This window comes from Plecotus auritus, assembly GCF_963455305.1.
Source record: "Plecotus auritus genome assembly, chromosome: 1".
Classification (NCBI taxonomy): domain Eukaryota; kingdom Metazoa; phylum Chordata; class Mammalia; order Chiroptera; family Vespertilionidae; genus Plecotus; species Plecotus auritus.
Window position 1 is genome coordinate 73,586,758 of NC_137770.1, and position 25,234 is coordinate 73,611,991.

General features: G+C 43.7%; 1 protein-coding gene across 1 annotated transcript in view; it reads left to right on the top strand.

Moving 5' to 3' along the window:
- Positions 1 to 736: 736 nt before the first annotated feature.
- GPR176 (G protein-coupled receptor 176) overlaps positions 737 to 25,234 on the top strand; it is a 108,240-nt gene continuing 83,742 nt past the window's right edge. Inside the window, exon 1 of the mRNA XM_080678303.1 lies at positions 737 to 1,858. Within this exon, the coding sequence (XP_080534429.1) occupies positions 1,687 to 1,858 (172 nt within the window). The 5' untranslated portion in view covers positions 737 to 1,686. The remainder of the gene's footprint in view (positions 1,859 to 25,234) is intronic.

The following is a 25,234-nucleotide window of genomic DNA, read 5'->3' on the forward strand; positions in this document are numbered from 1 at the left end:
ACTTAATTCTTATGAATTATTATTCTGGGACCGAGGCCTATCAGTTAATATGCCAAAGCCCTCAACCATGTCCTTTCACTTATTAAAAAAGAAACCCATAGCGGGGACTTCCATAAAGTCAAAATAAGCAAACCTTTATTTGTCTTTTCCTGTCTCGTTTCTCCTTTTCTTTTCCCCGATCCTTTCTGGGGATACTATACACGTTTCTTTTCCCACTTGGCTTCTCTTACTTTACCATTCCTTCTTGCTTAATTGGTTATCCCAGCTTTCCATCCTTTTGCATCAGCCCGCGATAAGTTGCTCCCTCCCAACTCTACATTCCTGGGATCCACCAGCCCTGAGTTATAGCGTACCTTTTAGAAATGAGACTCAATAAAAAAGGACCAAGAAACCGTGCATTGGATTCCTAAATTTCATCTTTCTCAAATGCACCTGCTACACCCCAGGCCTGACTGTGGAGCCGGAGTCTGAGCTCCCAGGCCAAGTGGCAGCGACGTGTAATTATAAGCCTCAGGCAGCCCCTGCGGATAAGGAGCAGCCACAGCAATAATAACGGGAGCGAAGCCTGGAAGAAGCCGCCAGCCTCGCCATCGTAGCGCTATGAGGATCCACCGCGCCTCCCACACGCTGAGCCGTAGTAATCACGCTCAGAAGTGCCAAGATGGCGCCGTCCCCGCCGCCGCCACGCCGTGGGGGAGGGGGGCGGGGCCGGGCGCGTCACATGACCCCGCCCCCCGGGGCCGCGCGCCCCCAGCAGCTCCAGGCGCTCTCCGGGAGTCCCGCGTCCGCGCAGACCGTGCCCTACCCCTGTAGGGGCGTCCTCGCTTGTGCCCGCGCGGCTGAGGGGCTCTCTCCCAGCAGCCGAGGGCCGGAGCGGCGTCAGGAAAGGGGGCGCTGTGCCGTGCAGAGGCAAAAGGGCTGTGGGACGGGTTCCGTGCAGCCGGCGCCGAGGCGGGTGGGGGTGGAGGTGGAGGTGGAGGTCGGGGGAGATCGCGCGGGAGTCCTGGGGGACCGCTTGGTGCTGAGGGCGAGGCATTTGGGGAAGATTCAGGGCATTCTGCCCAGGCCATGGGCGCCGTCGGGAACTCGGGGTTCCCCTCGAGGCTTCGACCACTTGTATTGGGCTTTTCACAGGTGTCCCATCGCCATCCAGCCTCGAAGCCAGCAGGATTGAAAAATGGCTTCAGCCAAATTGTCTCTTCCCTCTAAGGAGGGAGGCTGAGCCGGTCAGCCGAGGCGACTCGAGAGGGATGCCCCGACCCTCGAGGGCGTGGAAGGAGTAGAGGTTGGGATGGGCGGCGAGAGCGGAGAGTTCCCTCCTTTTACCATCAAATGCCTCCTTTAGTGTTTCCCTCTCCGCTAAGTGGGCTGGGCTGCGCTGACCACCCGGGAAGAGGGTCGGACCACGCTCGGCGGTTCTGACCGTGCCGCCTTCATGTGGGTGCTGACGGGACCCACGAGGGAACGGGCATGGGGCGCCGCCTCGCCTTTCTCCCTCCCCGCCTCCTAGGCGCTGCGGCTGGGGATGTGGAGTCGTGAGGGGACCCGAGGCTGCCCCGGGTTCTCCAGGACTCCTCCCGGCACCCGCGGGTCCCTCTGCGCCCGGGACAGGAGAGACTGACGCGGGGCTCCAGGTGGGCGGACGGGCGCGCGGGCGGCGAGCAGAGCCGGAGCCCCAGCCTCGCCATGGGGCACAACGGCAGCTGGGTCTCCCGGAACGCCAGCGAGCCGCGCAACGCGTCCGGCGCCGAGGCGGCGGGCGCCAACCGCAGCGCTCTCGGGGAGCTTGGCGAGGCGCAGCTGTACCGCCACTTCACTACCACCGTGCAGGTCGTCATCTTCATAGGCTCGCTGCTCGGTAAGCCGTCCGCCTGGGCGCCTCCCGCGGGGTTTGCCCCGAGGGCACAGGCGCCCATCGAGTCCCTATATGGCAAAGTGCAGGTAGTTGGAGGAGGTTTAAGAATGTCGGGGTAACTGCGGGGAACTTCAGCAGGGACGGTCCACTCCAGCCCCCCTCTGGAAGCCGAAGAGTTCTTCCGTGGGGCTTTCTTCCGGCTGAGGACCGTGCCCGGTCCAGGCGGAGGTCAGCCTCCCCATGCCGCCCTTGCGGAACGCTTCGGCATGGGCGCAGGGTCGTGCCCATCATTTCTTACTTTTCCAGTGCCAGGGCGGAGCGCTGGCCCGAGCTCTTGTTTACAAATAGCGGGGAACAAGGCTTCTGTTTTGTTGCTGATGAGGGATGTGTTTTCCTCTCTCATCTATTCCCTACATGTAAAATTATTTTGAAAGAGCCTTATTTTGCGTGTTTTATGGCTTGCTTCTTCGGAACATCGACCTGCTGGTAAACAACCCAGTGGAGTTAGACTTTGTTGCCTTCAGATATTTTTGAACACCAAAACAAATCTCAGTCTATTTCTCTACCTATGTTTTGTTTGAAATATAGAATAAAGACAGGATAAAAAACACAAAACACCACGTTCAACAGATTTAGTTATACTTGTTGGGAGAAGAAAACGCCACTGAATTGAAATGAGTGAAAAACGTTTGTCTCCTAGTGTGAGAGTTATCAGCACTTCTGGTAGCGACTCTTTAAGTAATAAATGATACTATCAGTATTCATTTCTGTTGAAGCTTCTTGAACATGTTGTAAATATGTGGCTTCCCTTCAAATGCAAATTCTCTGATGTTGCATTTATAATGATGTAAAAAGATTGTGATTATGTGTGATTTTATGGCCTGGATCAATCATAGATTACTTATTTGTAGACTGCTATGAATTTCCATGGAAACCAAAATAACTGACATAAAAAAGGCAATGGAAGAATTTTAAGTGTTTGAAATTTCCCTTCATAATTTCTCTGATTGTCATCATCCTGTCCCATTCTATCATAATATTTGTCTTCTACTTTTTGTTATGAGGGCATTTTCAGGAGTAGACCTCAATGTGACTACTGTATGTCTAGGTGTGTGTGTGTGTTAAAATGTGTTTTTATGAATGCCCTTATTTAATCTCTTTCCACATGGCACTTTGACATGCAAAAACTGCTTTTGTGGCTATCTCTAAACAGGAGATTTGATTTTCCCCTTGATCTTGGCTATGTCTAACTTGGCCTACTAGGAGGACATATTTCCCCCCCCTCCACATTACTTGGGTCCTCCTAAGAGAATTCCATTTGTTCCTTTTTATTTTCAGAAAAAAAAAGAATAAATATGTTTAAATGTCTAGAAATCAAAGATCAGAGAACTTGTGTAAAAGTGAAAGACATTTCTGATTTCCTTAAAAGCTTAGCTAAACATAGCCCTGTGTACTTGTTACTTACTGGTATTCTTGATTCATTGTTCTCTGAGGATTTGATGCATACAAACATATCTATGTAATTGAATCTTCCTGGTAAAGACAGTTGAGGCTCAGAGTTTAAGTTCCAAAGACATGTGCAATCAGTTAAAAGGCAAGTAAACTTGGCAAGTATAGTTTTATGAAGCTCAAAATATATGAAAAAAGCACATATTAGGAATAAAAAGATTTATCATGGAAGAATCTATAAGGCTGAAATATTAATGGAGGATGGAAGAGTATCTAGAATAGTATATGACTCTAATTTAATTTACTTGTTTTTCCCTGTTCTGGAGCATAGATGAATGAGTCCTTTTTTTTTCTTTAAATAAATTCAGATATACTTTCTTTATTCTCTAGAATTTTTCATTGAGATGTCCAGAGGCCCTCTATTGAAAATAATTCTGTGGGGGAAGGAGAATTTTTCCCCTCATTTCCCTCATAGTACTTCTGGCTGGTCTAATCAAATTGACATGAGACAGATGAATAGGACTAAATACCCAAATTTATTATGTATATACATACAGCGGTTCTATAAGAATAAGGGAGCTGAGGACAAATCAGGCAATTGGGGCGACGTGCCATCTTAAACTAAAGAGAAAGGGAGTAGTGATTTGGACTTCAAAAGAAGGTAGCTGAAGAGAACTCAAGAGTGTTGATTTCCAATGATGGTCCCTTCATGTAGGAAGACATTACCTGTGGACACTTTATGAAATTCACAGAGGGCCTTTATTTATTTACTAGAGGCCCGGTGCACAAAATTCATTCACGGGTAAGGTCCCTAGGCCTGGCCAGCGATCAAGGCCAATCAGGTTGGCGGGCCTCCCCACCTCCTCCTTCCCTTGCACCCTCAGCACCCTGCTGCTGCTGCTGGTTGCCTGCCATGTTCCATGCTGCCCCCTGGTGGTCAGCTCACATCATAGCGAGCAATCAAACTCCTGGTCTCCCAGTGGAACTCCCAAGGGGACAATTTGCATATTAGCCTTTATTATATAGGATTTTTTTTGTTAATCCTCACCCGAGGATATTTTTCCATTGATTTTTAGAGAGAGTGGAAGAAAGGGGCACACGCGCCCTATTGGGGCTGGGAATTGAGCCTGTAACTGAGGTACATGCCCTTGACCGGAATCAAATCTGGGACCCTTCAGTCCATGGTCCAATGCTCTATCCACTGAGCAAAACTGACTAGGACCACAGAGAATCTTTAATGAGCAAGGACAAGGAAAGTTTTGCTAATAGTGGATGGATGCTTCCTGTGCAATGTTAGGTACCCTTGACTTACCTGACAACATGGTTACTACCAATCAAGAATCTATTTCAGCCCTAACCAGTTTGGCTCAGTGGATAGAGCGTTGGCCTGCGGACTGAAAGGTCCTGGGTTCGATTTCAGTCAAGGGCATGTACCTTGGTTGCGGGCACATCCCCAATGGGAGGTGTGCAAGAGGCAGCTGATCGATGTTTCTCTCCCATCGATGTTTCTAACTCTCTATCCCTCTCCCTTCCTCTCTGTAAAAAATCAATAAAATATATTAAAAAAAAAAGAATACTACTTCAGCCTTACACTTATGCTGGGATTTATAGTTTATAACATATACCACATTATTCAATTATAATAACATCCTATCTAATAAAAGAGCAATATGCAAATTAACCATCACACTGCTACACCCACAAGCCACGCCCACCAGCCAATCAGGAGCGAATATGCAAATAAACCCAACCAAGATGGCTACGGCCACAGAGAGCAGGAGGGAGGCATGGGTTTCCGCGGCAATGGAGGAAGCCAAGCTTTCTGCCTGCCCTTGCCGGCCTAGCCCTCCACTCAAGGCTACAAAGTTTCAATGATAGAAGATACATAAAACCAAACAGAAATGGCGGCAGCCACGGAGCTAGAAAGAGCAGGAGGCTAGGGTTGCCCCTGGTGATGGAGGAAGCCAAGCTTTCCGCACACCCTGGCTGGCCCAGGCCTCCGCTTAAGGCTACAAAGTTTCAATTATAGAAGATACATAAATCCCCCCCAAAAATGGCTGCCACCTCGGAGCAAGCAGAAGGCTTGGTTCCACTCCAGGCTACAAAGTTTCAATTGTAGAAGATAAATAAACCCCAGATCCCAGGGCCTCCACTTGGGTCGCCAGGGGGCGTGGCCGGCCTGCAAACCACCACAGGCCCCTCTCCCAGGCCACCTCACGCCCCAAGGGAACCCCCACCCTAATCCCGGACACCCTTCAGGGCAAACCAGCTGGCCCCCACCCGTGCACCAGGCCTCTATCCTATCTAATAAAAGAGTAATATGCAGATTGACCATCACTCCAACACACAAAATGGCTGCCCCCATGTGGACACAAGATGGCCACCACAAAATGGCCAGCAAGGGAGGGCAGTTGTGGGCAATCAGGCCAGCAGGGGAGGGCAGTTGGGAGGGACCAGGCCTGCAAAGGAGGGCAGTTGGGGGCAACCAGGCCTGCAGGGAAAAGCAGTTGGGAGGGATAATAACTAATATACATATATACACTGAGTGGCCAGATTATTATGCGTTCAGAGATCATAATAATCTGGCCACTCAGTGTATATAAAAGCCTAAGCGACTGTTACAATCAAACAACTGGAATGACTGGTCAGCAGTCGCTATGATGTGCACTGGCCACCAGGGGGCAGATGCTCAATGCAGGAGCTGCCCAACCAACCTTCTCCGGTTTCTCCCCACAGCTGGCTGTCCAACCTCCTGCGGTCCCTCCCTCTGGCTGTCCAACCTCCTGCGGTCCCTTCTCCTGTTCTTCCCTCCTCACCCCCCGGCTGGCAGGCCCCAGTTGACCTGGCCCCGATCAGCTGGGCCCCAATCGGCTCGGTCCTGATCGGCCCTGATCATCTGCCAGGCCTAGGGATCCACCCGTGCACGAATTCAGGCACTGGGCCTCTAATTATGAAATAATTTAGGGACATTTTCTGTTTTTATTTTATAGCACACCCTTTTCCCCCCAAACGACACTGCTTTTCCCAAACAACAAGTGCACATTCACTGGCCAGCCTCCCTTCCAGTACTCATCAGAGTTCTTAGTTGTAAACAACAGAGCCTATTGTCAAAAGAAGGCATAGCTACAAAAACATTTAGTAAGAAAAAACATTTTACTTGCTGAGATGGACTGCAAGGAGTTCGGGCTTTAGAAGGATTCGCTTGTCAAATATAAAACAAGCATTTAAAAGAAAGCCACTGCAAGATTACAAGTTTACAGTTATTATGTTAGTTGTGGGGAAAAAGAAGCATTTAAATCACATTAGTGTTATAACCTCAAAGATTGTGTCATATCTTCAGCTATCAGCATTGCAAAAGTCAATAAAGTTAGAAAACAATAAAGTTTTTATTTGAAGTCAGTAACTTACAGAAAAGGCTCAAGATTTCATTTATTGTGAGGACCAGAACTAGATAGAGTAGTCCTGGGTCTTTTTAAGTAAATTCATAGATTTTTTTTTTTCCTTAGAGGATGGAAGGGAGGGAGAGAGAGAGAGAGAAACATCTATTGGCTATCTCCTGCACGCCCCCTACTGGGGATCGGGCCTGCAACCCAGGCATGTGCCCTGACTGGGAATCAAATCATGATCTCTAGGTTCATAGGTTGATACTCAACCATTGAGCCACACCAGCTGGGCCTGGGTGTTTTTAATGTGTCTTTATTTTGGGGAAAGAGCAGGGCTCAGAGACCAAGTGTTTGTTTTTCCTACTGTCTGTGGGACATAATGTGCATCTTTTTCCATAATGCAACAGGGAAAGGTTTTACTTCTACACCAAGTCTTACTTCTACACCAAACTAGCTGGTTTATGAAGAAAGAAATTTATTATAGGGTATTAGGTTGCTTTCAGAATTTATGGGAGAGCCTGGATGTCACGGAGCTAGGGACAGAGTCAAGAAATCTGTGTAATCATGCCACTGGCTCTAGCAGAAATCATGAAGCTGCTGTCATGTCCCACCAGTGAAGTAAGGGAGTAGACTCCAGAACCCTAGGACACAGCTGTCCCAGAAGCAGCAATGGCATCTGCCATCTCCCTGCATTTACGAGAAAACTTGATGATTGCACTCAGTCAACACCTCCCCTTAATCATGTCTGCTCTCTGATGGAGCAGCTGCTGGGCAGAACCCAGATCATGAACCTGTACTCTAACTGCAAGGCTGTCTGATAAGTAATATTTTTAGCTTTCCAGCCTGTGTAGCAGAGGGTAGCAGGTGGTTGAAAGATTGTGGAATGAATAGTGATTCAAACTGTAATCTACCTCATGTGGTTCCTTATGTGACTGCCCCACACAGTGCTCTGTATAACCCCACTCCCACCTCGAGAGATGGGGTAGGCACATGATCTAGACCTTGCTGGTCCCAGGATTTTGTTTCCTGTCCTCAGTGATTGGTCCAGGGATGGTCATAGAATCCAGGCTTGGTCAAAGTCCTTGACATAGAGATGCTGGTAGAGAAGCCCTATTTTTCCAAAAGGTCTGCTAAGCAGTGATAAAGGAAGCCAGGAGCTGTCTGCTTAGGAGAGAATAAGGGCAGAGAGAAAGGCAGAGGTGAGAGTGAGAGAAAGCAAGAGGTGTGGGACGGGGAGAGAGTGAGGGAGAGAAACCATCCTGATGGTATTGTTTGAGAGGTCCTGAGCCTGTATTTTCCAATTAGGTGAACCAAACCTCTTTTCTTTTTTTTCACTTAAATTTGTGTGAATTGAGTTCCTATCACACAACAGAAATATCCGGAGTGATATATATGTAGTATTTTTGTCACCATTCGTGTCCTGCCTTTATATAAACAAGTTAGACAGGGCCTGATGCAATGGAAGTCTGATGCTCAGGAATGAAAAGCAGCTGAAACCCAGAGCCCCAAGAATTGAGAGGAAGCTAGAACAAGCTGGTAACTGAAGAGGTGCTCACGGAAACTGAGGAGGACTCTAAGTCTGGCTGTGCAAAAGGTCAGGAGTGGGGGTCATACTCAGGCTGAGGGATGTGAGGGAGGTTAACCACCATAGGGTTGTCAAAAGCCTGTGCATTACAGGGCCCAGAGGAGGGTGTACTGGATTAGAAAACAATGGCAACTCTCCTGAATCAGTAGATAGCCTCTGATACCTTTTCTCTCTAAGGAAAACATCCTTTTAAAAATTATCAAGAGTCATTTACACATAAATAGTTGCTCAAGGTTAATAAATATGAAAACTTACTAGTAGTAACAACAACAAAAATTGAGCTGTGTTAGAAAAGGGAAATATTGCTATTGTTATATAGCCTCCCAGGGGATGATAATCTCAACAGCCTTTGGGTCATAAGCTGGTTTCCACTTTCCTGAGAGTTTGTAAGAGCTTATGAGAACTAAAACCTATCCTCCTCAGACTATTCCAAAAAGTTCGAGAGGAGGGAATACTTCCAAGCTCATTCTAGGAAGCCAGCATTACCCTAATACCAAAACCAGATAAAGACAACACAATAAAAGAGAATTACAGGCCAATATCCCTCATGAACATAGATGCCAAAATCCTCAACAAAATTCCAGCAAATCGGATCCAGCATTACATCAGAAAGATCATACACCATGACCAAGTAGGATGCAAGGATGGTACAATATCCACAAATCAATAAACGTGATACATCACATAAACAGATTGAGAGATAAAAATCACATAGTCATATCAATTGATTGAGAAAAAGCATTTGACAGAATCTAACAACCTTTCTTGATAAAAACTCTCAGCAAGGTGGGAATAGAAGGATCATACCTCAACATAATAAAAGACATATATGACAAACCCACAGCCAACATCATACTCAATGGGCAAAAACTAAAACCATTTCCCCTAAGAACAGGAACAAGACAGGGATGCCCACTCTCACCACTCCTGTTCAACATAGTACTGGAAGTACTAGCTATTGTGATTAGACAAGAAGAAGAAATAAAAGGCATCCAAATTGGAAAAGAAGAAGTAAAACTGTCCTTATTCGCAGATGACATGATACTGTACATAGAAAACCCTAAAGACTCCATCAAAAAATTATTAGACTTAATAAATGAATTCGGCAATGTAGCAGAATACAAAATTAATGCCAAGAAATCTATGGCATTTCTATACACCAATAGTGAACTTACAGAAAGAGAGACTAAAAAAACAATCCCATTTATCATTGCACCAAAAAAAAAAAAAAAATTAAGATACCTAGGAATATACTTCACTAAGGAGGTAAAAGACATGTACTTGGAAAAGTACACGACACTAAAAAAAGAGATAGAGGAAGACATAAACAGATGTAAGAACATACCATGTTCATGGATTGGTAGAATCAACATCATTAAAATGTCCATACTACCCAAAGCAATGTACAGATTCAATGCACTCCCCATTAAAATACCAATGGCATATTTCACAGACCTAGAGAATGAACTCTCCAAAAATTCATCTGGAATAAAAAAAGACCCTGAATAGCTGCAGCAATCCTGAGAAAGAAAAAGTAGGTGGGAATCTCAAAAGCAGATACCAAGCTGTATTACAGAGCCACTGTTCTCAAAACTGCTTGGTACTGGCACAAGAACAGACATATAGATCAGTGGAATAGAATAAACCCAGAAATCGACCCAAACCACTATGGTCAATTAATATTTGACAAAGGAGGCAAGAACATACAATGGAGTCAAGACAGTCTCTTCAATAAATGGTGTTGGGAAAATTGGACAGATACATGCAAAAAAATGAAACTAGACTGCCAACTTACACCATACACAAAAATAAACTCAAAATGGATAAAGGACTTAAACATAAGATGAGAAACCATAAAAATACTAGAGGAATCCACAGGCAGCAAAATCTCAGACATATGCCGAAGCAATTTCTTCACCAATACAGCTCCTAGGGCAATGGAAACTAAAGAGAAAATAAACAAATGGGACTACATCAAAATAAAAAGCTTTTTCACAGCAAAAGAAACCATCAACAAAACAACAAGAAAGCCCACGGCATGGGAGAACATATTTGCCAATGTTATCACTGATAAGGGTTTAATCTCCAACATTTACTGGGAACTCATACAACTTAACAAAAGGAAGATAAACAACCCAATCAAAAAATGGGCAAGAGACCTAAATAGATTTTTTTCGAAAGAAGACAGAAGGAAGGCCAAGAGACATATGAAAACATACTCAAAGTCACTAATTATCCAGGAGATGCAAATCAAAACAACAATGTGGTACCATCTCACACCCGTCAGAATGGATATCATCAACAAATCAACAAAGAAGTACTGGTGAGGATGCGGAGAAAAAGGAACCCTTGTGCACCGCTGGTGGGAATGCAGACTGGTGCAACCACTGTGGAGAACAGTATGGAGTTTCCTCAAAAAACTAAAAATGGAACTCCCATTTGACCCAATGATCCCACTTCTAGGAATATAGCTCAAGAAACTAGAAACACCCATTAGAAAGGATATATGCACCCCTATGTTCATAGAAGCACAATTCACCATAGCTAATATTTGGAAACAGCTTAAGTGCCCATCAGCAAATGAGTGGATTAAAAAACTGTGGTACATGTACACAATGGAATACTATGCTGTGGTAAAAAAGAAGGAATTCTTACCATTTGCAACATCATGGATGGAACTGGAGAGCATTATGCTAAGTGAAATAAGCCAATCAGAGAAAGATAAATATCACATGATCTTACTCATTTATGAAATATAATGAGCAACATAAACTGATGAACAAAAACAGATCCAGAGCCAGAGAAGCATGGCTCAGACCGTCAAACCTCAGAGGGAAGGTAGGGAAGAGTAAGGGTAAGGGGGAGAGATCAACCAAAGGACTTGTATGCATGCATATAAGCCTAACCAATGGACATGACACTAGGGGGGTGAGGGTATGAGTGTGGGGGGGGGCAGTGGGGCGATAAGGACACATATGTAATAACTTAATCAATAAAGAAAAAAAATCTAAAAAAAAAAGAAAGAGCTTGTGAGGAGGCCACCAGGTAACAACCTCACCACAGTCAGTTGTGTGGCACAGATTAAGTCCAGACAGCTGTCAGGTAGGTGGTTGGGGAATGAGTTGCTCATTGTTTTCTGCTTCAGATTTCACCATGGCCAGTGTCCATCTCTCAAGGTGGTCTAAGCAGAATATTTCTGGGTGTATTGGGGGGAGGTGTATATGTGTATCCTCAGCTGGTCCAAACACAGGGCATAGAGGGGAGAGCAAGAGCTTTGTCAGTACAAGGGCCAGACATCCAAGTACTGGAAGAACCTGGGCCAGACTCATGTGGGCTTTGCCATGTTAAATAGCCAGTGCTTAGGTAGAATGCACTAAGCAAGTGGTGAAAGGTGGAGAGGAGCAAAGCAGAGATATCCCCCGGAGCTTCCAAACCATTCTATTTGTTTAACATGTCAAGTTCAGTACCACTAAAGGCCATTGTTCTTATTGTTCTCTCTGCCCTGGAATGTTCTTCTCTAGATGCTTCTTGTGGCTGGCTTGTGTTCATCCTTTAAATTGCAGCTCAGATGTCACTTTTTCCAATACAGCTTATCTAAAGTAGTCCCTTTTCCACTTCTATCACATCTTCCTGGTTATTTCCTCTATAGCAGTTATAATCCCAGCTATTACCTTGCTTATTTGGTGTTCTGTCCTTCTCCATTAAAATGCAGAGCCTTGGGGACAGAGACTTTGTACTGCTGTGTCCCCAACCTCTAGAACAGGGCCTGGCATATAGTTGGTGCTCAGTAAGTATTGATTGATGGAATGAAATACTTGGGGGGAATGAAATAGAACAATTAATTAAATAGAACAATTAATTAAATTTTGATTTGCATAAGGCTTAAGAGCTTTCTGGAAATGAGCATGAATTTTGTCTATAGCCAGGATTCAGACACTCCAGTCATAGCCAGCAGCCTAGAGCATTGTTGACAAAAGCCAGATATCTGGAGCGACAGCTGGTCTCTTGATAGGAAATCCACAAGGACAGAAACTATAGCCTGATTTAAGTTAGAGTGAGCCTATGAAATGAGACAGGCAACATTTTGAACGCAGTAGCATAATGCGAATGGGGCTGCTTTTAGAGGCTTTTTGATCCTAGGCCAAGTCAGTTATTGCTAGAAGCAGCCTGAGGGCATGACCCTGCCTATGGGATAGTAGCTGAAAGGCAGTGTTGTCATCAGGGAGCTCCAGGTGGCATTTGGCTGCCTATCCTGAGACAGATGGATCCTACATGTGTGAGATCAGAGTGGTGCCCTTGAGTTTCTATCCTGGAAGCTCAGTGGTACAAGTAGGGATGTTGAATGAGGTCTGAAAACAACAAACAGAATATTTTAATTGTGCCCCCTAAAAGATATGTAAAAGTCCTACCCCAGTACTTTAGAATATGGCCTTATTTGGAACTAGAGTCCTTGCAGATAATTTACTTAAGATGAGGTCATACCGGTGTAGGGTGAGTCCTTAACCCAATGACTGGTATCCTTATAAGATGGCCAATAAAGATATAGACACAGGGAGAACACTATGTGATGAGGGCAGAGGTTGGAGTTACGCAGCTGTAAGCCAAGGAATGCCAAAAATTGCTGGCAAACCAACAAAAGCTTGGAAGAGTCAAGGAAGGACTCCTCTACAGGTTTCAGAGGAAGCATGGCCCTTCAACACCTTGATTTTGGACTTCTAGTTTTCATAACTATGAGACATAAATTTCTGTTGTTTTAAGCACCCAGCTTGTGGTACTTTGTTATGGCAGTTCTAATACACTAACACAGCCAACAAATATAGTGTGTCCCCAAAAGTGTGTACACGTTTTAGCAGCTGATAGCTCAATTTTGAAAATGAGATGTATTTTAATGAACACTGCCTTTATAATTATTCAAAATGTGTATATACATTTTTGGGGGACAACCCTATATTAGGTTGAAAACCCTGAGTTTTGTACAACTAAATGCAGTAGGTTTTACAAAAGATTCAAAGCATCTTCAGCTGATAGAATGTAAATCAGTGTAATAAAGGCTGATCATCACTTGTTCAAACCACTGGTGAACACACAGCTTTTGGCACCTTTTAAAAAAATGTACACTTTTTATTTTGTGATAATTGTAGATTCACATTCTGTTGTAAGAAAGAATAAAGAGATATGCTGTGTACCCTTTCCCCAGTTTCCCCTAATAGTACACGTGGCACCTGGTAGGTATGATGGGTACAGTGTCATAACCAGGATATTGACATTTCCATCACCACAAGGAGTCCTCTTGTTGCCTTTATATAACCACATCTACTTTCCTCTCGCACCCACCCCCTTCTCAGTTCTTGGCAACCACTAATATCATATCTATTTCTATAATTTTGTCATTTCACAGATCATTATATAAATGGAATAGCATAATGTGTAACCTTTTTGGATTTTTTTTTGTCCATATAATTTCCCGGAGATTCATCCAGATTGTTGTGTATATCCATGTTCGTTCCTTTTTATTTCAGTTTCATTAAATGACCTTGGATGAAAGTATGGATAATTCCACGGCTTCCCTGGTTATTCTTCAGTCATGAAACACTTTCAGTTTAATGTAGTAGTCACCCCTTATCTGCAGTTTCAGTTTCCAGGTTTCAGTTGCCCTTGGTCAGTTACCATCCAAAAATACAAAATGGAAAATTCCAGAGTAAACAGTTCATAGTTTTTAAACTACGCGCTGTTCTGAGTAGTGTGATGAAATCTCTTGTTGTCCGCTATGTCCCACCTGGGATGTGAATCATCCCTTTATCCTTTGTCCGGCATCTCTATGCTGTATACAGTCCCCACTTTTTACTCACTCAGTAGCCCTCTTGGCTATAAGATCGATTATTTTGGTATTGTAGTGCTTGTGTTCAAGTAATCCTTTTTTTTACTCAATAATGCTATATTTATATAACTTTTACTATGTATATTGTTATAATTGTTCTATTTTATTATTGGTTATTGTTAATCTCTTGCTGTGTCTAATTTATAAATTAAACTATCATAGGTATGCATGTATAGGAAAAGATGTAGTATATATAGGGTCTGGAACTATTCACAGTTTCAGGCATCCACTGGGGGTCTTGGAACATATCACCCACAGTTAAAAGGGGATTACTATACATAATATGTGCAGTCTGATGGAGTCAATGCACCAAACTTGATTGAAAATGAAAACTCCCCTCCGCACAATCCCCAGTCCAGGCCTGTTGCCTAGGAGAAGCTTGAAGTTGGGAAAGTCTGGTTGGCTTCCTTTCCCATCTTCAGCTTCTGGCCAAGGTTTCTTGGCCTTCCAGGGTGGAGCTAAGGTGGAGGAAGGAGATCGAGGGCTCGGAAATGCTGTACAAACTGATCCTATTGTAAGAAGCTTCAAGCTGTCTGGACGGTCACCAGTCTATCCCTTGATGGTGGTGCCCTCCTGTATTCCTGGTTAGTAGCTTACTTTGTCCTCAGCCCATGAATGCTGCTGGACCTCCAGCTTCTCCTTCCGGAGTGATGTTTGCCCCTGCAGGTGACCTCTTGGACAAGCCCTGATGTGACCTCCTGCCATTGGCCCACACCCAATGCAAGGGAACACACACACATCCTTGACTGGTAAATTCTGGGAGTAATGGCTGCCTGCTCTGGCCTCTTCTTTGAGCAGCTCATCAGCCCATCTCTTGCCCTTTCAGTTTCTCAGACCCAGTCAAAATTTACTGTGAACTCAATTGCTGGGGCTACACATCAAGCTGTCTGCATGGGCTTGTTGGTGCCCCCTTACTAGGCTTGCATGAAAAGACGGCACCTGTCCATTCTTGCCTGGGTGGGTAGGACATAGTGTCTACCCACAGCTCTCTCTATATTCTTTTATATCCTCCAGGTGGGTGAAGGTCCAAGTATTATAACCACTTGATCAAAACTTTGAAAAATTTGCATCTTTGATCTGACACCTTACTTTGGTGTACTCAATCTGTTGTATCTTGATGCAACCAGTGACACAATAGTGTGTTAGATTAGAACCACGTTTTTTTCTACTTTGAACTTATGACATAATTTTGTTCAGATTCTCCACATACGTCTTGACTTCAGCAACTGCTTTTGCTGGAAGCATTTTGGAGCCACCTCATAGACTTTTTTCAGGGCCCATCATCACTTCCAAGCTATGTGAATGAGCCACTACATCTTTTTTAAAACTCATGTGTGATGTGACCACTGAAATTTCAACCTGAGCCACAAGTAACCATTCTGATCTTATTAAAAAATATTTCTTGATTTGAGGGACAGAGAGAAACATTGATTTGTTGTTCTGCTTATTGATGCCTTCATTGGTTGATTCTTGTATGTGCCCTGATTGGGGATCGAACCGACAACCAGGGCACCATTCGGATTTCTTTAGGGGAAGTTTTCCCTATTTGTCTCATTGCCATTCACAAACACCATGACATAATCATTCATGGAATGTTTTTTAAAAAACATTTTTATTGATTTTTAGAGAGGAAGGGAGAGGGAGAGAGAAAAAGAAACATCGATGTGAGAGGAACATCAATTAGCCGTCTCCTACATGCCCCTCACCCAGGATGGAACCTGCAACCCAGGGCATGTGCCCTGACTGGGAATTGAACCAGCAACCTTTTGGTCTATTGGATGATGCCGAACCAACTGAGTCACGCCAGCTGGGCCATTTATGGCTTTTAAATAAGATATAAAATTTGCAGTTGTGAGTTTATACTCTCAGGAATGATGAATGATACAGTTGCCTCCTTTTTTACTTATTCTCTCAGATGACACTTATAAGAAGCCCAAAGTAATGTTGATTGAGGTAATTTTAGATAATTGTGCCTTCTCCAAACAAAATTCCAAATAAGTCATTACTTGTTTCAAATAAAGTAATTGAGAGAATGCCTTGTATTAAGAGTGACTTTGTATTTTCTGAGCAAGAATGTTTGAGGACACCTCTACCTTGTGTTAGGGGTATATGATATTTACTCTCTGGTTCCCTGGGCATCCCTGTGTGTGCTCATTTGCACCTTTAATTACAGCTACTTTTTGCTGGGGCCACCCGGGCAGTTTTGTAGGAGAAGAAACACTTCCAAAGGCTGCTAAATGGAAAGGAAAGAATGACTCTCTGAAGTCACCGTGAGTGTGAATTTAATTTCCAGGAACACAGAGTTCAAGCGAGACTCAAGCAGAGGCAAAGTAATCAAATTTCGCTTTCCAGACCCTTTCATTGATTGATGAGAATAGCACCTTTTGTATTTGTCCTGTTGTTTCTGTGGCCTTCTCCCAAGGCTACAAATCTTTAGCAACGATGATTCTACAAATTATCAGAAGCCCTAAAATGAAGCTTTCTGCCTCTGCCACATAAAAGACGGCAATAGGGACTAGCGAGTTAACTGCCTGTTTCTCAGCGGATGCTGTTAAGATTGGACAGGACTTTTTGTTGCAGAGTACCAAATCATTTTTCTTGTAACAAATCAGTGGACTCTAGCTGGTAAAGATCACAGCAGCCTCTTAGGAAGGGCAGATTCTAGCCTGGCCCTGCTGTTGAGTAGTGGGATGGTTGACTGTTGGTAAATCACTTTTCCTTACTTTGTGACTGTAATTTCGAGGCAGAGATTCTTAAACTTAGTGTTCATAAAAATCATCTGTTAAAAATGCACTTGCCTGAATTCCACAATAGAAATTTTGTTTCTGTGGGTTTGACCTGGGGTTTTGGAGTCTATATTTTTAATGAACATGCATGTGATTTTGATGCATGTGATTCACACTTTAACATTGACCTAAGGGATGCTAGCATTCTTTTCTTTTTAAAATATATTTTTCCATTGATTGTTTTTTTTAAGAGAGAGTGAAAGGAAGGGGGAGAGACAGAGAGAAAATAACATCGATAGGTTGCCTAGTAGATGGAGCCTGCCACCGAGGTACGTGCCCTTGACCGGAATCAACCCCAAGACCCTTCAGTCTGAGGGCCAGTGCTCTAATCACTGAGACGAACTGGCTAGGGCCCGGATGATTTCTAGTGTCTGTGGAGATGACAAGTGGTCATCTTCCAGGGAGTCAAGTAATGAGGGTAGATGTTAGGAGGATGGAAGGGAGAAGACTGGTTTTTTAAGGTAAGTGCTCAAGTCACTGCTCAAGCATTGCCTTCAGACAACTTATTCTTGTAGTGAGAGTGGTTGGGATGGGGAAAAGGTAGGAATTTAATTTTGGGGTTATTGGTACCAGTTCTTCCCATCTTTTAATAGTTAGTGTTGCTTAAGACTGAAGGTTGTATGAGACTAAGAATGATTAGTCAAGGCCTCCCTCTTCTCAAAACTGACTTAGAAACTTGCTTCACAATTTTGTGAATGAAATAACCTAATTTCCTAATTCTCCCCCTGTCAACTATCTCTATCTCAATCCTTATCCTATAAGTAATAACTAAATTATTTATTCAAAAAGGCAGGAGGGGGTTTCTGATGGTTGCCTTTTGAGTTATATCCTTTTATAAAAGGAGTGGTGAATTATGTGACTACTCCCCCTTATCTTTAGGTCCTCCTTCTCTACCTTTCAATCTAATATCTCATTATGGAGCTTCATCTGGAATACTTGACTGTCAGAAACATGATGGAACTGCCTGAAGCTACATAAATTGGAAAACACTAAGTCATCTTTCTACTTGATCTCTGCAGAATTTGTTAAAAATCACAACACTTTCATTGAAATTGAAATAAAAATTTTGGCAGAGTATAACATCTGACAGGGACTGGTCACATACCACTCCTACTGTTTGGGGTCCCGCTCAGCTATTTGGGTGTTCTACTTTCTTCTGGGACTTCTTGATACCTTAACAATTGTGGCCTGGAAATTCCACCCACTTGCCACTAGTATGGACTTCCCAGTGTCCCTGATATGCTTAAAGCCTAAATGTGTCCTCCAAATCTCCAGTATGTATGCAGTGACCCTCCCAAACTAAGAAACTAAGTCTTTATCAAGAGAGCCACAAGCAGTACACATAAGGTAGTCAAGGATCATTTTCATCTTGACACAGGGATCAGAACAGAGGGGGCAAGTAGGCAATCAGAAGGACCAATTAAGGGCTATTTGGTTTTGGGAACAGATGTGTCTGATTAGCATGCAAATCTCATTAGAATACAAATAAGGGAGAATGTGGGCAGTTTTAAAAGTACACGCCACTTCAATTTGGCCTGCTTATTAGGCCTTCTGATTGTTAATATCAGGCATCCTTAATTTTGACTATGGGATCTTTGTGTACTATCTCAAGTTATAGAAGGCAAAAGCTGGTTTAAATCTCCGCTGCCCCCTTTTAATCTTAACAGTTTTGTGTTGTTGGGAGTTTGGCATACAGGTTGAACTGAACTTACATATTATCCTATTGATTTCATGTTAACGTCAATATGTTGAGTCATACTGAATTAAGCATCTACTAAAACTCCTAAGGGTTTATTTCATGTACTGCTGTTATGCTTCTTTTTCATTATCCTTGTTTTTATTCAATTTAGGAGGTCCAGATTAGCACTTTAATTTTATAATCATTTCAATTTTTCTAAACTTAACTAAAATGATTTAGTTCTTTGTATCCATCTATTAATTTCTTTGGGGAGTGGGTTGATTATGCCATTATGTAACACTAGAGTCCTGGTGCATGAATTGGTGCACGGGTGGGGTCCCTCAACCTGGCCGGCAATCAGGGCCGATTGGGGCAGTCTCCCCCAGTCCCAGTCGGGGTGAATCAGGGCCGGCTGGCCGGGAGGAGGGACCACGGGAGGTTGGCTGTGGGAGCAAACTGACCATCAGGGGGCAGCTCCTGCATTGAGCGTCTTCCCCCTGGTGGTCAGTGCGCGTCATAGTGACTGGTCAACCAGTCATTCGGTCGACTCCATAATGGTCACTTGGGCTATATATATATATATATATATATATATATATATATATATATATATATATATATATATATATATATATATAATTGCTCCCAATGATACTAGCTACATCTCTTTTGTATCACCATCTGAATTATCAACAAGCCCTAGCTGCTTTGACTCAGTGGATAGAGCATCGGTCTGCGGACCAAAGGGTCCCGGGTTTGATTCCGGTCTAGGGTATGTACCTCGGTTGCAGGCTCCTCCCTTGCCTGGGCCCTAGGTGGGGCTCGTGCAGGAGGCAACCGATTGATGTGTTTCTTTCACACCGATGTTTGTCTCTGTCTTTCCCTCACTCTTCCACTCTCCCTAAATAATCAATGGAAAGTTATTCTCTGGTGAGGATTAACAACAACAACAAAATTACCAATAAAAAAGTCTTGAATAGTCTGGAGAAAGAAGGTTGTCACTAGAGATCTACAAATCTAGGTTAATTTCAATCCACTAGTCAAAACATTTTTGTAATAATTATTAAACCAATTATCAATGCATTAAATAGAACTATCACAGATTCCACATTTCTTGTTTACAAAATATTTTGAGACATATTATCAGATACTTTACTGAAACCTAGATGTCTACTGTAGGCTTACTGCTATAAGAAAATGAGAATCTGACATGATTTTATTTTTTTTTAGAGAGAGAGAGGAAAGGAAAGGGAGTGTGTGTGGGGGAGAGAGAGAGAGCAACATTGATGTGAGAGAAATATTGATTGGCTGCCTCCCATGTGCACCCTGATAGGGGATTGAACCTGCAACCTGAGTATATGCCCTAACCTAGAATCAAACTAGTGACCATCCCGGTGCCCAGGATGACACTCAACCAACTAATCCACACCAGCCAGAGCTGACATGATTTATTCTTAATGCATCCTTGCTGGCTTTTACAAATTGTGGTTATGTTTGGCCTTCCTGTCAATAATTTATTCTAGCATCAGGTTGCCAATATGAAGTTTGCTGTTATTTTTCTTCTTTCCCTTTTCCCCGTCTCCCATCTTCTGGTTCCTTTCCTATTCTCCATAATTCCTTACAGTTCTCCAGGGTTGTGTGGAATATTGCTTTTCAAGTTTCACTGTGTAAGGGTATCTGCTAGGGATCTTATTGCAATGCAGATTCAGATTCAGGAGGTCTGCGGTGGGGTCTAAAATTGTGCATGTCTAACAAACTTATAGGTGCTGTTTATCCTCAGACTATACTTTGAGTAGCTAGGAACTAGAATAACTGGTGTTCTAGATAGGAGATCTAGATTTGAGTGCTTCTCTGAAGCAGGAAGGTGGTCACTGGTGGATACTGTTCTCAAGTTCTTATTCCTACACTTACAAACTTATCAGCAGCCTTTTCCTCCAACAGTATTTCCCTGATTCCTTTATCTTCCATGTCTCTTGCTTCCACTGGCTCATTTGTCTCATCATTTTTGTGGTTCTCTCCCTCACCCCCAGCACCTTTCTTCTTTCTGTTTATAGTCAGGCTTCTTGGGAGAGCAGCCTTAAATCCATACTTCCATTTTACTTTCTCTCGATTATTCCTTATTCAACAACTCTGATCATGTCCCTCTCCTCTTTGGAACCCTTTTCTGGTTCCCCATATGCCGGGACTGAACAGCAGACCCTGAGCGATGGATGAATGGATTACTCTGACACACGTTTCTGTGAAAGAGAGGGCTAAGGGACTGCTTGGCTATAGCAACTAAGCAGCCCTGTTTGCCTGCCTCCTTAGGCTTTTATTGTAACAACTAGAGGCCCAGTGCATGAAATTCGTGCACTGGTAGGGTCCCCAGTGGCTGCTGGCTGCTGGCTGCCGGCCAGGGCTTCCCTCCCTTCCCCTGGCCAGCCCCGCCCCCTGGTCGAACTCTCAGATGACCTCCTGGTCGAGGGGACAATTTGCATACTATGCTTTTATTATATAGGATAGCTTGAACTAAAATTAACCTCTAGATACAATCATCAGGGTAAGTATCCTTGAGAAGACACATGCTTCTATGAGGTCGTGTCTAAGGACTAAACAGAGATTCCAGTAAAACACACAGGGGCTCAGACTTGTTTGGAGAAGTCAAGGCAGGGGCTGCTGCTTTCAACAAGGTCCCCCTAGAAGCCCCCGACCTTTCAGAGAATCCTCCTTATAGACTTTCTAACCAAGTCCTGTGCTTCCCCATACCCATAGTTCCTTATGGTGACATTCCACAACCTGGCTCCTGTTTTCCTATCCAGCTCATCTCTTGTAGGTCACACCAAGAAATTCCAAACTACCCATGGTTCTTAGAGCACATTATTCTCTTTCTAGTCTCCTTGCCTTAGCTTTTGTTATTCCTTTATCTATAAAAGCCCTTACCTGCCTTAATACCTGGCTAACTTCTCTCATTTGTCAGATATTCCTTTCACTCTGTCCTTAGAAATCAAAGTTCTATCTCTGCTTATATTTATTTGTATAACCCAACAATGATTGAAAGAAGGGGTGCCAGTGCTTTCCCCTTCCAGACTGCAGCTGAAAGTATAGAATTATTGTAAGGAGGTGTTATTCTGACATGATGGTGGTCATTCTTAGTGAAGGAATTTAAAGATAAAAAAGTCACTTGATAAAGTCACTGAAAATCTTATTTTTTAAAAAGGGGAGACTTAAACATCACTCTGTCAATGAAGAGGAAAAAGAATACATTTAATTAGTTCATCATTGTGTGAATTCGTCTAGCCGACCTATACAATATTCATTGTAGCTTCATGGGAATGAAGAAATAAAATAAAAATAATACTTTTTATCAGATGAGAATACTTTCACTAATGTGGTCCACAGAGACAGTGATGAATGATAAGGTTTTCAGATGATAACTCAGAACTCTGACAACACCTTGCATTGGCCACCCTTGGGAGCAGTGACAAGACAGGGTCACTTGTTGGTTTACAGAGTGGCCTCATGCAAATCACTACACTAATGGGAGTTTCTTGACAGTAACAGGGAATAGAGATGGAGAGCTGCCTGAAAAGATGCACACACTGAGGCCTTGTAATGGATTATTAGTTGATTATTTAAGCTATGGAGGCTTAGGACTTTAAATAAATTAAATCCCAAAGAAACTAGGCTGTGGCCAAATGAAAATTTTAATAAAATTTTAAAGTATTTCCCATAGCTGTAGGCATGATCTCTCAGACAACAAAAGTAATTTGTTATCAGATGTGTCATTGCTATTATGGCACTTGCAGATATGAGAAGGGAGGGCAAAAGGTGGAGGTTGAAGGGCGAAGAGACCTAAAACTTCACAAAATGTTCTTAATGTGTGTGTTTCAGAGATCAGTCTTAATCCTTTTTACACAATAGGTATCCTGTAAATATGTGGAATGATTATAAAAATGTGAAATATTTAAAATTCAATGTAGCACATACCTGTACTTTTATTAAGGAATTGGTCTTTGTAGTGCGGTTTTGTGCCTGCTGGATTACATTGTGTCCTAGATTCCTGTGACTATAGAGAACAGCATGCAAAAGAGAATAAAATTGTCACTTTCATTAAGGATCTAGCATGTGTTGATATAATTTCCTTTCCCCCAGGACTATGGAACTGTTGATGAATTACTTTTTAGCTGAAATGTCTGGAGTGGGAGCTCTGGTCTCCATTCGTTTTACTGCTTTCCTGGCCAGTCTAACTCTGGGTAGTGACTCTCTTGGTTTATGTTGCCTTTCAGCATAATACATTTGACTCAAACTGAACTCCTGACTCTTGAGAGGTTGCATCAGAAAAGCAAGAAACCACAACCAGAGCTAGAGGCAATATTTTAAATTATGAAAGCTCATAGTCATAATGGTCTGTTTTGTGAAATAGTACTAGATCATGACATAATTGTTCCTCTTTTGAGGATAATGTTCCTGGGATAAAATTAGGACTTTTATAAGATCAGTGTTGGGCAGTGGGCCACCGAGCTATAGAAGCAGATCATTCTGGGTGTAAGTCCTGGTTCTGCCACTTGCTAGCATTGTGTCTTTGGGCCAGCTTTTATTTTTTTTTTGAAAAAACTTTTTTCTCATTGTAAAATAGCCAAGAAATTAGAAAACATAGTTGTGAAGAAAAGAGTAATATTCATATAACATATGAGTATTTTCTCATATGAAACATGCTTTAAAGCACCATTTCATAAGTTTATATGGTATTTTATTATTTAATAATTCTTAATAGTTTTCAACATGGAGGGTGTGTCTTGATTAAGCCATGATGAACAGTGCTGTGATGAATATCTCTTAATTAAAAAATAATCTTTGCCCAAGTTTCTTTTTCAATGGGATAGTTTCCTAGGAAAGGTTTTGCAGAGTTTTGTTTGTACATTTTTTTATATTTGTTTTTGAAGCAAATATTTATATTTGACTAGAGGCTAGGTGCACGAAATTCGTGCATGGGGGTGTGTGTCCCTCAGCCCAGCCTGCACCCTCTCCAATCTGGGACCCCTCGAGGGATGTCCGACTGCCCGTTTAAGCCCGATCCCGGGATCGGGTCTAAACGGGCAGTCGGACATCCCTCTCATAATCCAGGACTGCTGGCTCCCAACTGCTCACCTGCCTGCCTTCCTGATTGCCCCTAACCGCCTCTGCCTGCTAGCCTGATCACCCCCTAACCACTCCCCTGCCAGCCTGATTGATGCCTAACTGCTCCCCTGCCAGCCTGTTTTCCCCTACCTGCCCTCCCCTGCCAGCCTGGTCACCCCTAACTGCCCTCCCCTGCCAGCCTGGTCACCCCTAACTGCCCTCCCCTGCAGGCCTGGGTGCCCCCCAACTGCCCTCCCCTGCAGGCCTGGTCACCCCTAACTGCCCTCCCCTGCAGGCCTGGTCCCCCCCAACTGCTCTCCCCTGCAGGCCTGGTCGCCCCCAACTTCCCTCCTCTGCCGGCTTGGTCACCCCTAACTGCCTTCCCCTGCAGGCTTGATTGCCCTCCCTTGCAGGCCTGGTCCCTCCCAACTGCCCTCCCCTGCTGGCCATTTTGTGGTGGCCATCTTGTGTCCACATGGGGGCAGGATCTTTGACCACATGGGGGCAGCCATCTCTTGTGTTGGAGTGATGGTCAATCTGCATATTACTCTTTTATTAGATAGGATAGCGGCCTGGTGCATGGGTGGGGGCCAGCTGGTTTGCCCTGAAGGGTGCCCCGGATCAGGGTGTGTGGGGCCTGTGGTGGTTTGCAGGCTGGCCACGCCCCCCGATGACCCAAGTGGAGGCCCTGTTATCTGGGGTTTATTTATCTTCTACAATTGAAACTTTGTAGCCTGGAGCGGAGCCAAGCCTTCTGTTTGCTCTGTGGAGGCAGCCATTTTTTTTGGATTTATGTATCCTCTATAACTGAAACTTTGTAGCCTTAAGCGGAGGCCTGGGCCAGCCAGGGTGTGCGTAAAGCTTGGCTTCCTCCATTTTCGGGGGCAACCCTAGCCTCCTGTTCTTTCCAGCTCCGTGGCTGCTGCCATTTCTGTTTGGGTTTATGTATCTTCTATCATTGAAAGTTTGTAGCCTTGAGTGGAGGCCTAGGCCGGCAAGGGCAGGCGGAAAGCTTGGCTTCCTCCATTGCAGAGGTTCCTCCATTGCCGGGGAAACCCAAGCCTTCCTCCTGCTCTCTGTGGCCGTAGCCATCTTGGTTGGGTTTATTTGCATATTCGCTCCTGATTGGCTGGTGGGCATGGCTTGTTGGTGTAGCGGAGTGATGGTTAATTTGCATATTACTCTTTTATTAGATAGGATAATTGAAGCAGAGAAAAGGGTAATTTAACTGTATCATAATGCTGAGAGGATTTGGGCTAATATATACAAAGCAGGTGGCACAATGACTAGCAAATATTGTTAAGATTTTTAGTCTTTGCTTTAATGTATCCATTGTCTGTACCGTATCATTAAGTGCTCAACTGCCCTCATTATTTCCTGAAAACAGAAAATAAACTTTTACTGAGTTGTATGTGTTTGTTGTGAATATAGAAGTTGTGTGTGTGACTATTTAGCCTAATGCTCTTTTCCTGACAACTACCTTAAAAACTGCCTGTATAAGGTGGAAGGTAGAGGAGAAAGGC